Genomic DNA, 16811 nt, shown 5'->3' on the forward strand with positions numbered 1-16811 from the left:
CTGTAAGGGGGGCACAGTAGGAATTTGGGAGAAAAAAACTTCAGCAAACAGGCCTATATTATTAGGGGTGTCAGGCAATTACATTTTTTTTTTAACATAATTAATCACATGACTTCAATAGTATAACTCGCAATTAATCGCAAATTTGTATCTGTTCTAAATGTACAATAAAATATTTTTTCTAAGTTTCATACTCTTGTTGACATAAAAGTGGGTAAAAATGTTAAACTAATAGAAATATGGCTGTATCTTTTAGTCTTTGATACAGTAATTTCATAATGATTCATAAAATTGAGTTAAAATAAAAACATGTTTTTATTGTACTGTATAAAACAAGTTTGATATTGATTTGTGTTGAGGTCATTTTTTTGCCACTAGATGGCATAATTGCATTTGTAAGACGTTGGTGACAGCTCAGTGCATTTTGTTTTCATATTAAGAGCTATCTCATCTTTAACATGAAGTAACTTGTGAAATTCTGCACATTTTAAAAATTGTAAAACGCAACTTGACAACTGTCTCCGCAAATATATGCATTATTATTACATTTATTACTGCTAAATTTTGACGTAGACGTGTCTGCTGCGTTGCGACTGGAATTCCCCCAGTACAGGCTTTCCAAGTAAGGGGTGGTCATTACCTCATTCACTCCCAGCCATTTTCACTGAAGCAATCCCCTTCGCTCCTGGCTGTTCTACTGGATTTTGACAGATTTTGCAAAGGCCCACAGAATATTGTGTTCTATTGCTATAAAAACATGGAACCTACCAAAAGAAATGTTAGAGTCTCTTCTTTCTTCAGGAAAAAAAAGTATATTTGTATCTGTTTCTGTTTTGCAGCAATTAGCATTAGAATATAGCTAAGATTCATCATGATTCACAAATCTATTTAGAAATGTGAGTAATTAGCTTTTTTTTTAACATGGCCCTGGTTGATCTCTAGCATCGCTTGTGTTTGACTTGTGTCACATTTTGCCAGAAAACCTCTAAGTTCACCACTTTTGAGGTGTTTGACTTTGGAAGTTCAACTGCAGGTCAGCAGGTATGGACATATGTGCGCGCTCTGTGCGCAGATAAATAAAACTGATTTAATTGGAGGAAATTAATTCAACCACCTGGCGTAGTATTAATGCGTGGCATCTATCCGAGCCCCACAGATCCCAGTGATACATTTGCCTTATAGATTATGTAGCGCTTTTTTTCCGTGCCGGCCTCATTCGAATGCAGGCGGCGCCGTGTGCGACTCGCCGGACAGCAGAAGGTGTAGAAGCAATCATTTGTCAAACGTCACATTCATCCTCGGAGAGAGGCGTCACATTAGCCGCCGCTGAGTCGGCCTGGGAGTCTCGCCCGTCTTTGTCGGACGCACCTCCACCCCAAATATCAGATCCTCCCCTGCCATTTGGGAGCGGGTGATGGATGAGAACAGACATGGGAGCAGATGACAGATGGGCAGAATTCTGCGCTTGAGCCCTCCTCGCCGGCCTATTTATATCCAAGTCCGGTGGTCGGAATTGCTGATACCTTTGCAATTAGATGTGGAAAAAAAAAGATGTGGAAATAGGTGCCGCTTTTTGCTGAATACCAAACAACATCGTCCAATTAGCGGAGCCCTGTAGGTTGCCAGGCTGAAGTGCTCCACGCTACGAAAAGAGCAGGAAAGCGGAATATGTTTCCGGTGGCCTCCACCCTCCCATTATGAGGAATAATGACGGCCGTTGACTTGAAATGGGATGCTTCAGGCGTCAGATAAGAGGAAGTGTATCTTTACATGCGCATCTATCCACCCACAAAGCAGCCATCAACTTGAACTGAGTAGCGCTTTTTCATCTCGACAGCAAAGGTGTTTGACTATCATTCCAATAAGCGCTTTTACTGCACTCAGATAAATGGAAGTGGACTTTTTAGCGTGGGCGCACACAGTAGAAACCGATGATGCTTTATGATTCTTTTCATGTCAAACATGTCAGACACATTTTTAAAGGCACTTTTCATCCACTGTTTGTCCAAGACGCTTAGCATACCGAGTACAATTGTGATGAAAATGTGTTTTATTTGAATTAGTAATTATTCAAAAGCACTAACTTTTCACTCAAATATTAGATTATTTGGAGGAACAATGACAAGGTGACAACTCTAACAAATTAAATCTCATATTACCAAACAAAATACAACACTTGATCTTATTGTGTTAAAGCATTCATATACGATTGTTAATTCCCCTTGTAATTTTTAAACTAATATACTTTACAGAAAGAAAAAAAACTAGGGGGCGTCAAATAATTTAAAGTTCCTTTAACGCCACTCGTTTTTTTAACGCGCGATTAATGACCGCCCCTTATTTGGAAAGCCTGTACTGGTGGAATTCCAATCGCAATGCAGCAGACATGTCCACGTCAAAATTTAGAAGTAATACATTTAATAATAATGCATATATTTGTGGAGACTGACTGCAGTCAAGTTGTATTTTACAATTTTAAAAATATGCAGAATTTCACAGGTTACTTCATGTTAAATGTTAGATAGCTTTTAATGTGTAAAAAAAGAATAATAATAAAAACGCACTGAGCTGTCACCGTCTTACAAATGCAATTATGCCATCTAGTGGCAGAAAAATGACCTCAATGCAAATCAATATCACACTCGTTTTATACAGTACAGTAAAAACTTTTTTTTTATTTTAACTCAATTTTATGAATCATGAAATTACTGTATCAAAGACTAAAAGATACAGCCATATTTCTATTAGTTTAACATTTTTACCAACTTTTATGTTAACAAGAGTATGAAACTTAGAAAAAATATTTTCACATTCACATTCACCAATCGATATTAAGTTTGGTGGACAAGAACCCCAACTAGGATAGTGATCCAGATAGTATAATATTAGGAACAATTTTTGATAGATTAGACCTTCTTCAGCATCTGGCACAGAAAGGGCTCCATGGCCGTGTCTCGATCTTTCTGGCATCCATTCAATAGTTCAACTGAAAATATATAGTCTTCTGGTAGTTACAGTACTTTTAGTCGTTATTTTTTATACAGTGGAAGCTCGGAGTTTGAACTAATTTTCGGAGTTCGAACACCCAAGCAAAGCAAGCTAACGGGTAGCCGAGTGAAGCCGAGCAATGTCGAATGCTCACGTTGCGGCAGTTGAGACGACGCACTGCTCATTTCCCGTCAGATCGCGAAGACTCCCGGAGGTGCTCCATACTCTCGAGTGCATTTTGATTTTCCCACGACAATTTTCTTCGCCATGGGCCCAAAGAAAGACAACAATGCCAGTGGCAGCAAAGAAAAACATACAGTGCTACGAACCACAGTGGAATTAGGAAGGAAATTATCACGCAGTTGTAACTACCGTGACTACTTCTATAAATAGTGGCACGAGGACCCCCCTTAGCTATTCAACAACGTGCCTGACGTTAAACAACGCACGCAAGGACCACTTAGTAGTCTAACAATATGCCCAATGTAAAATACACAAACTCAGCACTGAACTAAAGATAGCATTAACAGCATTTATCATACACTGACGCCATCACACCACAACAGGTAAGGTAAGGTATTTTTATTGTTTAAATACTTTACTGTACTGTAAATGTAAAAAACATAAATAGAAATAAAAATGGTAATTTTTGGATATTGGGAACGGATTAATTGTATTCACATTATTTCCTATGGGAAACAATGTTTCGGAGGTTGAACATAATTCGCAGGAACGAATTATGTTCAAACTCCGAGGTACCACTGTACTTAAATTGTATTTTATATTGTGAGCATTAAAGATAAAAAGATTGGTGCCGTGACCCGGATTCAAGTCTGGGTGGTAATATGGCCGGATGCAGTTAAGATAATGGATTGATGGATTATTTTGATGATTGACCATGAAAAAGGGGCCTGCAAAGGTCCATTCAATTATCATTGGATTTGTTGGAAAAGTGCTTGTTCTATAATTTTTCTGGACACCCCATTTCCTCCAACATCCCTGTGAATATGTCAATCCAAACATGAACGTCTTTGAACCTCGTAAAAGCAATCAGATTGTGCAGACATCATGGTGGCTGAGCAAATATAAATCTTATCCAAAGAACATATGTCTTTAGTGATTTTGCAAATGGGGGGAAGGGGGGGGGGGTATTACCCAATGTTCTCCGAAGGTGGCGCCTAATGATATACTGACCTTTGTTGTCAGACAGAGATTTAACCATCAAGGTTTTTTAGTTGCTTAGAATGTGTTGTAGTCGGCAATGATAAAATGCTGATTACATCTAATGAGCCTTTAAGACTCACCTTCAGATGGCGGCCGAATGCCTTTAGAAGGATACTTGCCTAAGTAACATTTCTTGCAGTTTTACAAAAGTCTCCGGCATTGAACTGCTATCAAGTTGGATTAGCACCATTTTCATTGAATTTAAAGTTGAGATCGCATTTAAAATTTCAATCAACGATTCCGTGTTGTGTCTTGGTCAAGAGCCAAGTCAGTTTCAGACAAACGTCATTTGCTGCCTTATAAATGCCCAATTCGGATTTTGTGCCTTCTGTGTATGAAAATGTTTGAGAGCCATGTTTGATATCATTGTGTGTTTCCCTGAAAGACATCCAGGGATGTGATTTTTCCGCTAATTCGCGGAATTCCGCTTTTTTTTATCTCCCCCCCAAAATTTTTTTTTTTTTTTTTTTTTTTTTTTTTTAGTAGTTCATTGTGTATGCACATGACACCGACAGATAACATCTTCTGCTATAACAAAGACATTTGTGGTATGCTCTAAAATGAGTTACTTTTCATTTGGTCATGATACAATTATTTGTTCATGAAATTTGAACTCTTCAACATTATTTATGTGTTAACTTAGTAATCACATGAGTTAGATATGATGATATTCTCAGTGATAGTTTTTAAATGCAAAGGCAGTCCAATGTTTTTGAATGTGACTGATTTTGAGTTGACTAAAACTGCCATTTTATATGGGATAGTTCAATATACATTGAAAATTTATGCTGTTGTTTTGTCTATTTCTTTGTCATGTGAGTGCATTGAAAGTACTTAAAAACACGGAAAACCCATGAGCTCCGGGGGGCCTCGCCCCCCTTGTCCCCCCACCAGGGCACTGCCCTGGACCTAGCTGGGTGCCAGCGGCCCCCAGAACCCCGGCTAAATTTTCAGATAATTTCACTTTGGTCAAATCACATCCCTGGACATCTGAAAGAACACACTTGAGCACACTAGCGGTTGAACGACAAAATATTTGTTTCAGACGACCATAATGCGACTAAAGTCGAGTCAAAGTTGCTTAATCGATACCGTCATTGATATTTCCGAAGCAAAATGCAGCGGTGCCTAACGTTTAGCGCATCACAGAACGGTGTCATGGAATAGAAGTAAATAAAAGCAAATCATTAAAAATGAGACACCATAGAGATCTGGATGTTGACGTCACGCGTCCCAAAAGCGCAGCCATTTTGGCAGCATAGAAAACGCGTCTGCCACTTTGAGTAAACAGCAAATGCCACACTTGAGCAATGATTGACAGCTGTTGTGGACTAGCTGCCACAACGAGGAGAGGCATATAATATATATAAGGATCAAGCATGCTCCAGGCTACTGTTAGAAGATCATCTTTGTCTTCCGCGTGTTCGTTGTTGTTCGGATAGAGAGAATGATGATTTTCTGAATACAGACTGGAGATCGGTGAACAGGTCCTTTGAAGGATTTATTTTACAGAATATTCTGGACACAAGCAAGTTTACAGACAAATGGCTGCAGTCCTCTCGCAAGTGTGTAGTTACAGCGGACTCACAGCATTCTTATACTATCTTGAAAGCAGTATCCCATAAAACCCCCAAATCCTCAGAAAACCGCCAATGTTGCACTTTGTACATGGTGGCTGGATCAGCAGATGCTAAAACTGTTACCACACGCAAAATGTGGGGGAAATAATCATTTTCGTTCATTTGTGCTGCTACGGTTTAATAGATATTGCACAGTTGAGTGTAATAACTGACCACCACCATAAAAAAGACTTTTTACGGCATAAATAAGTTTAAGTTGCTAACGTACTGCTAACTTCTATGGCATTTTGACCACAAATAAAGTGGAAATGAATTCGGATTGTACAAATTTGTAAAGCCTTTGTATGATCAGATTTGAAAGTTTTCACCGGCAACAGAAGAGGTAATTCCACGAGTAGCGTCGCAGAGTTGAGGAAAAAAAAAGCCTTCCTGACACTTCATCGGCAATCCAACATGTCCACCTCGCGCATGTATATGATCTTCTTTTCATCAAAGTGACTGTCAACGATAGTTTTTGCCCTCCTCACCGTTGTAGTCCATTAACGCTGCAACTGCTACTTTCCTCCCGCAGGGGGGCGTGTTCAGAGAAATAGTCACGTGACGTCCGGATCTCTATTGAGCTGAATATAATTGTTGTAATTTATACAGCATAAATAAAAAGCAAAATTGAGATTTCCTGATCACATTTTTTTGCAAGCAAATCTGTTTTTTTGTTTTTAATCTCCCAAAACAGAGTCCCGAACCACGACCTCGGCAATGCTTTATGAAGAATAACAAAAGCACATTCAAATTGTCTCAATTACTTTCATTTTTTTTTTACATTCGAATAAAGTTATCCCAACATGATAACATGCTAAAACATATTTTTATAAGACTATAAATCAGCATTGGTTCAAATCAAGTAACCAAATAAAATATTTTATTCTAGATTTTAGAAATTCCGAGCATTCAAAAATACGAAAGTTAAAAGTGCTCTCTAAAATGACCGATTTGAAGACGAGAATCATCCACATTAAGCTTTAAGAATCAATACAAAGTAGTACAGTCGGCTAATTGGTTGACCTCCTACTGTATAATGAACTATGTTGTTGCTGTAGATTTCATTTACGATGCGTTTGCCTGACATTTACAAGGAATATGTAATCGGGCTATTTCCACACACACTAGCACAGGGGTGGCCAAGTTCGGTCCTCGAGAGCCACTATCCAGCCTGTGTTCCATGTCTTCCTCCTTCAGCGCAGCTGATTCTAATGATCAGCTGATCAGCAAGCTTTGCAGAAGCCTGACAACGATCCTGATCATGAATCAGGTGTGTTAGTGGAGAGAAACATGGAAAACAGGCTGGATAGTGGCTCTCGAGGACCCAACTTGGCCACGCCTGCACTAGCAGATATCTGATTCATGTATCTTGTTTTTAATTTTATTTTTAATTTTATTTTACACAACCATATCTGAATTGTGCCACTTTAATACTTTATTGTAAAACATGATGTCAAACAAGGCCAAGTGTGACGCTAAATGAAGTTCTATCTAAACGAGCTGCTCTTCGATTACCTCTTGTCGAACTAAGATAGTCGAAGTCGCATCGCATATTCCAACTTTGAAAGCATCATAAATGGTCTCTTGTTCAAAGCATAATATGCTGTCTATCATCATCGAATAGTTTTTGTCTGTCACTGATGACTCCCATTTCACTGAGTTGTTACTGCCTTCATTTAAGTGACGAGATATAGAAACGTCTCGCAGTCAGCAACTCAGGAATCCCACCTCCCCTTCCCCTTCCCCTTCCCCTTCCCCTTCCCCTTCCCCTTCCCCTTCCCCCTCCCCCTCCCCTCTCATGAGATTGACTGCTACAAAGTGAGCAATATGCTAAACAGCCTGTGGCCATCTGTCAAGGGGTACTTGAAAAGGCCACCAAGGTATCCAAAGGCTCCCCGTGGAGGTTTCAGAAACTGTGTTGTAAAGTTCAATATCACAGGACGCAAAGATGTTGAGGAGATGCCATTTGCTCCTCCAAATTCTGCTTTATTCCATTCGTCTGATGTCCCTCATTTCAGACCGCCGCCTCCTCTCCTTTTATCTCCTGTCTGAGCGTCTCCTCATTTCATCTACTCGTACCATGCCTTTCCCCTGTCTCCCTTCCTTCACCGTCGTTGTTTTTGGCCGAATGAACTGTAAACACTCTTGTTTATGCAGGCGCATAAAAATTCAGCAGCACCTCTCGGCGCATGACTTGACTTGACGATTGCCACTTCAACCTGGATGGACCGTGCTCTGCCTTTTGTCTTCACGCTTGCTTGCTTGCTTGCTTGCTCGCGGCTCTTCATTTATTTTTCTCAGGATAGAAGAAACACAACTTAGGGAAAAGAATGTAGATTTGAGACGATGACAGTTGTGCATAGAACTATTGACTAGGAGTTCTCCCCAAAAGTCATAGGATTTAAAAAGTTAACTATTTCAGTTCTAAAGATTCTGTAAAGTGAATTCAGAGGTTTTTTTCTAAGTATCTCACGTTCAAACGTTGTACATGTTTGAGAACAATAGCTGAAAAAAAGTGAAAAGATTGTCATACTCATTTGTGAAGATATAGTATTCAACTATTTTCACCCTCATAATATCTTGAATTCTTTCACGATTTAAGAACTTGAGCCTCTGTTTTGCAACAGTGGTTATCAGGCACGATCGCAACATGCAGTTAGCTAGCTAGCTAGCTTTGCTTAAACTACGAAAATACATCTTCCCTTCGGACAGTCTGCTGATGTGGCCGCTTTAGAGCGCATCGTAGTTGGCCGTAAGTGCGCGCTCTTCACGGAGAGAAGGTGGAAGAACGAGATTTTCCAAAATTTAAGAAGTCCAATGTAAAAGCAAGCATGTGGACAGAGGTTTCGCGCTGGTAAGGCCGCTTTAGAGTGCCCCATTGTTAGCTGCAAGTGTGCGCACTCACGGAGAGAAGGTGGAAGAACGTGATTTTAAAAAAATTCAGGAGTCCAATGTAAAAGCAAGCATGTGGACAGAGATTTCGCGCTGGTAAGGCCGCTTTAGAGTGCCCCATTGTTACCTGCAAGTGTGCGCATATCATGGAGAGAAGGAAGTAGAGCAGGATAAAAAAAAAGAAAGAAGTCTAATGTAACAGCCAGCCTATGGACAGGGGCTTCCACACGGTCGTGGCCACTTTAGAGTGCCTCATCACAGTGTGGAAAATCCGAGGCTCGATTTTTCAGGATTTATACAATTTATACATTTGGTGTTATTTATATCATTCAAATCATTTGGCGGGGTTGTTAACTACGCTTTTCTTTGTGGTTTGCCAAATTTAGAAATGATTTACACTTTACAGAGAAACAAAAATTTGTGAATGTTATGAGGAGAAAAAAAGGTCAGAAGAAAAAAATTATATCAGGTTGAAAAGTCATAATCTTGTGAGAATAAAGTTGTGTTATCCGTAAAGTCAGATGGAATAAAGCCATATATTAACAAGTGAATACATAGTCAGTAGACAACAAGTTTTTATTACAAATTTGGCCCTCTCAGTCCCAGCCAATTGTAGTTCCAAAATGGTGGTCGTACATTTTACGGCAACAAAAATGAAAGATGTAACCATTGTGACGGCCGGCGACATGTCAAGCAGTGTCCGAAATTTCGACAAATCATCTCACAGTGTGTCTGCCTCTCACTGCCGCTACCATAACTGACAAGCGAATCACCCGATGAGTAGCACAGCATCCCTACAATCACTGCCTCCATCACCAGTGCCGGACGCAAAGGAGATAGCAAGATAGGGAGAAAAGTGGCCAAAAAGTTGGATATGAGGTTCTATGAAAAATGTGACTCGCATCCACACTGTGTGTAAAAATGCATCTTTAGCAAAGATCACAAATTATTTCATGCAGGATAATCAGTTGTCCGCCCGAGAGTCGGATGTCACTAGCTGACATGAAATAGTTTGCGAATTAGGTTTGAGTAAAAGATATTTTAGTCACAACTAAAGCATTGCTCTATATTGATTAGCAGTGAGTAAAGAAACAGTGTTAAAGCGCAATATCGTTTCAAAAACGTATCTGAACTTGTGCTACAGATCCGCTTGTTAAGTGAGCGACTTGGTCGTGGTTACTGTCATCTTATGAGTACTTTGCTAAAATATAGAATTTGTATCAAATACAATAAACATGTTGCAATTTATGTCACTGACTTGATATGTGATGTTATTTATGCTAATCTTATTGGTCAGAGTTGTAAATGCAATTCGTGCGCAAATGCATTGAATTATAAAACAAGGTTCCTTTCAAGATGTTTTTCAGGATTTAGCGCACACACTCATTACCTCGATCTTGCTTCTGGCTATCTTCAGTCCGAATATATAAACATGCATCTCAATAAATAAGAATTAGGATATTTAATATATTCCAGTAGTTCAGTTCAAATGGTGATTCAATAGTGTGCACCGTCTAGTTTTTCATTTATTCCTCACCTTAGAAAGAAAGAAAGGAAGGGAGAAAGAGAGAGAGAGAAAGAAAGAACGCTAAAATTACTGAGCAGAAAAGTGCATTTTTTTTTTAAAAACCTGGAATTAAAAGCATTTACACTCGGGGCTGATTTCCTTATTCCATTTGTGTGCAGCATAACAGCTAAATGCTGCTTCACCATGTTTACTTTGAACTCTGAGCGCCAATAATTGACCCGAGTGAGCAGACTTCAGAGCCCTGCAGGGTTTCAATTCCAGTAGCATTTCTTCAATGTAATCAGGACCCAAACCATTCAGTGATATACAGATCAGTAGCAAGATTTTGAAATCTATTCTACAGCTGACTGGTAATCAATGTAAAGTCTTTAGGACTGGAGCAGATGTTCTTCGTTCTGGTCAGAACCCAAGCAGCAGAATTCTGAATGAGCTGCATTTGGTTTAAGCTCTTTTGAGGGCTCTAAAGCGCCAAGGCCAACCCGAAGTCACATCAGACTTTTTTGTTTTTTATCCACCTTGCTGTTCGGCCTTCTCTCTTTGCTGTGCATGCACTCTTGGCCAACAACGCGGCACTCTAAAGCAGTCAAGAAAACCCGAAACTCCTTTTGTGTTAAGACTGAATTCACTCATTCTCCTTCGACAGTTGCACCTGCCATGAACCTGAAGGTCCGAGGGGTGACAGATAGAGATATCGAACTAGAGTGGGAAGGTTCGGTGGTCCTGACGGACTTTCTCATCACCTACACACCGAGCAGTCCAGGAGGTGAGTCTGGAGATGGCCGTGAATGTCAAAGCGCACTGGACGCCTGGGAAAAAAGAAAAAGAAAAAAGAAATCTGTTGACAATAAGCTTCTAAATAATTCAAAAGAGCAACCTTTTGTGTATTTCCCGTCTCTCAGGTATCCAACTGGAAATGCGTCTCGCAGGGAATACCACATCCTGCGCCATCGCCGACCTGGATGCGGGCATGGAGTACAACATCAATGTGTTTGCCGTCATTAATAACAGCATCAGTGTTCCTGCCAGCATTACTGTCGCAACCTGTAAGTGTGGCGCCATGTTTTATTCATTTTCATCTTGAATGCATAAAGAAAACAAATACGCTCCGCTCCCGAGCATGGGCAGAGTGAGAATGTCACCTGCGCCACCTGCTCCCCATTTCCTCTCGCTCAAACACGCTGGAACAAATACAGACACATGCATACACACATACAGAGACTTGGAGGTGTTTTGCATCCACACTTGCAGGTACGAGAATTCACCCAGTTTATAAATAAGGAATGAAAAGCATAGCATGTAGCCAATATTTTTCTATTTCCAAATCCAATATTCCAATCGAATATGGTACAGTATTTGTATTCATTCATACACTTTTGAGGCAACTTTTAAAAGTTCACATGATTTTGTATTAATGTATATGTATTATTATTCTCTCCAATTTTTATATATATAAAAAACTGCTTTTATTAAATTAATCACAAACAGTGTAGGCTTTGTTAATGTGCTGAAAAACTATGTTTTTCTTTAATTTTTATCATTCTAACATTCAACTTAAAATTGGTAGTCTATTGTATATACAAGAGTATGTTTTTTTATGGAAAGCATGAAATTGCCTGGATAACCCCAAACATTAAGTACACGTGTGGACAAAATTGTTGATACCTGTCTGTTTCAGGAAAAATAGTCACTGACAAAAATAAAAATAACTACATCTTTACTGAAAATCAGATATTGCCTTATTATTGAAGTTAAACAGAATAATTTTTTATGGAAACTGGCATGGACAAAAATGATGGTAACTTAGTATTTTGTTGCACAAGTCTTTGAGGCAGTCAGTCCAATCAAACCATTTCTGTAACCCTCAATGAAATTCACAATTCACAGGTATTTTTTGGCCTACTCCTGTTCTTAGCAATTCTTGAGGGTTTGTAGCCATGTTTTTCGGGTCATACTGTCGGGTGACAGAAGAGCTGCGGCTGAGACGCACTTTAGCTTCCTGTGCCCGGAACAGCATATTTTACTCCAGAAGGCCTTAATTGTCTCATTTCATTGAACACTGCGCATATTCAAAACAATCTGAACCTACTTCATGTTTCATATAGTACTATCGTTCCATGTTGCATTTCCTAACCCTGTAAAAACATCTTCTTAAAATGTGTCCAAATATTTCAGAAACAAGTGACATACACATTTTAACCCTGGAGAACCCACAGGGTCAAATTTGGCCCCTATAAATTCTGCTACTCAAATAACAAAGACCTTTTTTTTTTTTTTTTTTTTTTTTTTTTTTTTTGTACTTCAATATACATCAATTATATGCAGATTTCCACTATTTGTGGGCTAGCCCGGTGGTCCACTGTACTGTATACAGTTTAGTACTTGGGGTGCCTGACTGTCGAGTGTGAAACTGAAAATCTTGTATCCGTGTATTTCAAAAAACACACAAAACATTCTCTGCTCATGATGACTGACCAGCTGGGCTGGCCGCAGATCCCCAGCCACCTTCAAGTGATGGTCAGAGTCTGTGGGGATGTCGGTGTTCAGCTTTGATTATTTATTGTGACCTTTTTTTTCTTTCTTTTAATTTTCAAAACATTTAAAAAAATAATGATCAAACCTACTTTTTTTTCCCCTCTTTCGGACAACAGTCATCAACACAAAATTTACTAGATGGGAAAAAAGTCAAACCCTGGGGAACCCACGGGGTCAAATTTGACCCCTATAAATTCTGCTACTCAAATAACAAAGACCTTTTTTCTTTTTTTCTTTACAAATTTAACTTCAAAAGTCCAGAGTGCCACATCTGACCCCTGCATGGGGCCATCTAGTGGATGAATATTGCACTTACATGAGCCAGAGTGGTGGTGACAAGATGGCTGGCAACATGCTGTTTTATTGAGCTGGAAATCAATCCAAACAAAACCAACTTCTCAGCAAACCATCAGATGGTAATTTTTTTTTTTTTTTGTTGCAGAATGCCTAGGAGTATGTTTTATATATATTTTTTGATAAATTAGCAACTCTGAGCTAGTTCCAAAAAAAGGGTTAAAATTGAAAAAACATATATTTTGGTGTTCAGTGAACTTATAGCAGTCATTTAATGTATAATTCATAATTTTCCAAAGAAAAAAAGGCTTCTTGGGTTCTCCAGGGTTAACGCAGCTAGCATGAGTCATCTCCACTGAAGCCAATCACGAGCGGTCCATCATGTACTCGTCACTCGTTACTTACGTCCTCAAACATGTCTGTGCCCATGATTTCTTGTTAACTCACATATGATATGGCTTAAATTGTCAGCTAGGATGGCATTGCCTCCAGCGTCACAGAAAATGGACGGCTAGATATTCTATGTCCTCAAAATGGGTCTCGGTACTTGAGCTCCGTATTCAAAATGTAAATGACTTCAAGCGTAACAGAGATCAAAAGAATAATTGTTTCACGAGCAATTAAAAAGTATCTTTGGAAAGGTTTACCAACCTATTACGTGAAATGCCATTTGGAAAGGAGAGGCACGGAACAAATTAATGCACGAGGGAAAAGTTCAACATCGGACACGTTGAGCATGCGATGGATGTGATTTATGGGCCGTGCGGGTCACCCAAGGAAAATAATCCGTCTCTCGTTTCCACGCCAGACCTCTCCAATCCAGACGGTTTATTCTTCAAATCCATCACTGAGACATCAGTGGAGGTCCAGTGGCAACCTTCCTACTATTCCTTCGACGGCTGGGAGATCAGCTTCATCCCCAAGGTGCGTACACGACGGTATTATTACCAACAGTCTATTAAAGAGGCCGTTTGCAACTTTCTCTGTAACCGCAACCAAGATTTGATTGGAGCCTCACTTCACAAACTTCCCACTTGAGTCTCTGACCAAAGCCAACCATTTCTGAGTGTGGTTGAAATGACCATTTTTAACACTTTGAGCGCCGCTGACGTGAAATGTTGTCGATGGGAATCCTAACAAGAAGCGCCAGTGACCGAAATTGTCGTCAACTATTTTTTTTATGCGAATGGGCTGAGAACATTCTTGGGCAGCTTTGGTTTGACAAACTAGTAAAGAACAAAAAAAAAAAAAGACTATGGCTGCATTGAGTTTCTTTTGGATGAGATCACCGCGTATCGAAGAAATGTGGAAACTCGTGAACATGGTGGATCTTTGGAAATGTGACCCGTTACAAGCAGCTTGTGATTGACCAGTGTTTGTCACGTGAGAGTGTCACAAAAGAGAGCAAAAAGATGATGGTGATTATTTCAATTTCGAAGTATTTTATTTCAATTTAGGAGCACAAGTGATGATGTCATGTTTTCTCCCCCACTTCATTATGCGGGCCTTTATTTTTCATCAAAGAAGCACTCATGAATCCTGTCAGCTGGCTGAGCTCTTTCAACCTGCAAAGGCAACTCCTACAATATGTTCCGCTTCCCCTTTTGTCTCAGGATCATGTCCAAGTCCTTCTTTTTATGCTTCTGTTTGCTCGCCTGATAGACAGCAAACAAGGAATGGTCTTTTTTTTTTTTCTTCTGGAAGTGGATATCCCGTCTTAGTTTCATTTCAGCAAATCTCCTGAAGCCCAAGGTGACGTGTCAAAGTGAGGCTGCGAGGATTTGCCTGCAATATTATGAATGTGCCCCGCGAGTGCTTGTGATATGATTGACACCTCATTGGTCACTCCTTCTGCTTATGATTGGTTGTTTTTCTCCAGGGTGTGGTGGTTTTCTTAAAAATCGAAGTAAAGGTAATAGATGGAGCCAGAGAGAGTCGATTTTTTCACTACTGACAATTTTAATGATTTTTGTTTTTTTTTCCAAATGGCGTAAAGAAAGACACGGGTCCTCATGAGGAGCTTTTATGAGATTTAAGAAAAATGCACAAAATGGATGATGACTTTAAAGAGCAAAATATGGCAATGAATTGGTTTTGCCCAATTCAAAGTCTGTTTTGAATTCGACTGCCGGATTGTGTGAAGCTTATTAGCTATTAAAAGGATGATCCGGTAAACCCTTTTGAGAGCACAACCCTTTGTTAGACCGTAGTCAGACTGGGTCCAAAGCCAGTAATCAAAAACCTTTCTCCTTCTAAATCTGGCGGTAAACTCAGGTACTCTGGGCACTTTAATCTCAGTCCTCTCACAATAATTGGTTTTCTCCTTTAAGGTCTCCTATGGGGGAGATGTGCTTTGGTTTGGCTGGTTTCCGGATCCTTTTTTTGGTATTTCTTTCAAGCCCTTTAAAATGTTTCCAAGCACAAAAAAAAAAAGGTCCCTCCTAATTTGATTTCATTGCTTTTAGCGCTCCCTTCTGCTTCCTCCCCATCCAGCCTTTCATGGCGCTGCCCTCTTTCTCTCTCTTTCCAGTAACATCCAACGCCCCATTCATCCCTCCATCCCATTTTTACTCTCCATTTTTCACCTCCTGGCCGTGATCTCCAAAGCGCCGCCTAGCCCCAAAGGTAACCTCCATCCTCTTTCACCTCGCTTGCTTTCCTCTTTTCCCTGCGAGCGGTCCTCACTGCCCTCCCGCCCACCAGCCCGTCTTCCCGCACTTTCGCAGCCGCCAGGGAAATCACATTAGGAGTTTCAAGTCCTGTGCTGTGAATTTAATCCAGCAATAGGGGATTGTGAATTTTGACAATCTCCTAATGGAAATGCGCGTTAAAGCCTTTGCTTATGCAAACTCATTTGTTGCCTTTTAAGGAGGGCTGAACTTCACATTTTGCAACTACAGCGGAGCTGACATTTCCACATTAAATCATTTGTGGGCATTCTTTAAAATAACACGTTGATTCAGTTTGCAAGAATTGTTTGGTCGTGAAGTTTAGCTAATGAAACCTGCCCGGAAAATGCACAGCAAAAACAGAGCACAAAGTTTTACTGAAGAATCTGAAGTGCTTTTCAAAACAGTTCAAAGATCAGGATGGATAATGACATTTTTATTTACGCATTACGTAACGTCGTCGTGAACATGAAGTTGTGTGAATTGATGCTTGTGGCTTAAACACGGTTCAAAATGCATGTTGTGACTCATCCCGTCACTTTTGAAAGAGAAAATGGCAAGCAGGCGCCAGATCTTTTGCAGCATCTTGTTGCCTGTACATCCCAACAGCTTGTGATACATATGCATCATTGGATGCAAAACTTGGAACTTTGAAAGTTCAGAGGCTTTTTATCGTCAAGTGGGTTTTGAAATTCGGTGGTTTTGCTGTTTAAAGTTGTTCAAGTAATAGGAATTGCTCATTTAAGTTCGTATTTTTTGTAACTCCTTCGACTGCACAGGTGTCGCACTTTTGCCAAAATGGTTTCTTAAACTTATGAGCAAAATATCATCATAAAATATCATCATAAAATATCATCATATACCATAAAAATATGATAATGAAATGCAGAAACAATTACAGTGTGGAGTACTTTGTCTTACAAAAGTCTGCTAGCTTAATGCTTTTATACATACAATATGACAATACTCACAGGCATATATTCTTTATCCTCTTTGAAAATAAGTAATACACACAATAAATTATGTGGAGTAAATTTGACTCTTGTTTAGAGTGGCACCAAATAG

At 39.6% G+C, this 16811-nt stretch overlaps 1 protein-coding gene across 5 annotated transcripts in view; it reads left to right on the top strand.

Annotated features, from left to right (window-relative positions):
* tnr (tenascin R (restrictin, janusin)) overlaps nt 1–16811 on the top strand; it is a 238953-nt gene that overhangs the window by 144209 nt on the left and 77933 nt on the right. For all 5 annotated transcript variants that reach the window (XM_077555881.1, XM_077555885.1, XM_077555883.1 and 2 more), the window contains 3 exons: nt 10895–11014; nt 11151–11294; nt 13886–14001. In XM_077555881.1, coding sequence (XP_077412007.1) covers nt 10895–11014; nt 11151–11294; nt 13886–14001 — 380 coding nt within the window. The remainder of the gene's footprint in view (nt 1–10894; nt 11015–11150; nt 11295–13885; nt 14002–16811) is intronic.

This window comes from Vanacampus margaritifer, chromosome 2 (genome assembly GCF_051991255.1).
Source record: "Vanacampus margaritifer isolate UIUO_Vmar chromosome 2, RoL_Vmar_1.0, whole genome shotgun sequence".
Lineage (NCBI taxonomy): Eukaryota > Metazoa > Chordata > Actinopteri > Syngnathiformes > Syngnathidae > Vanacampus > Vanacampus margaritifer.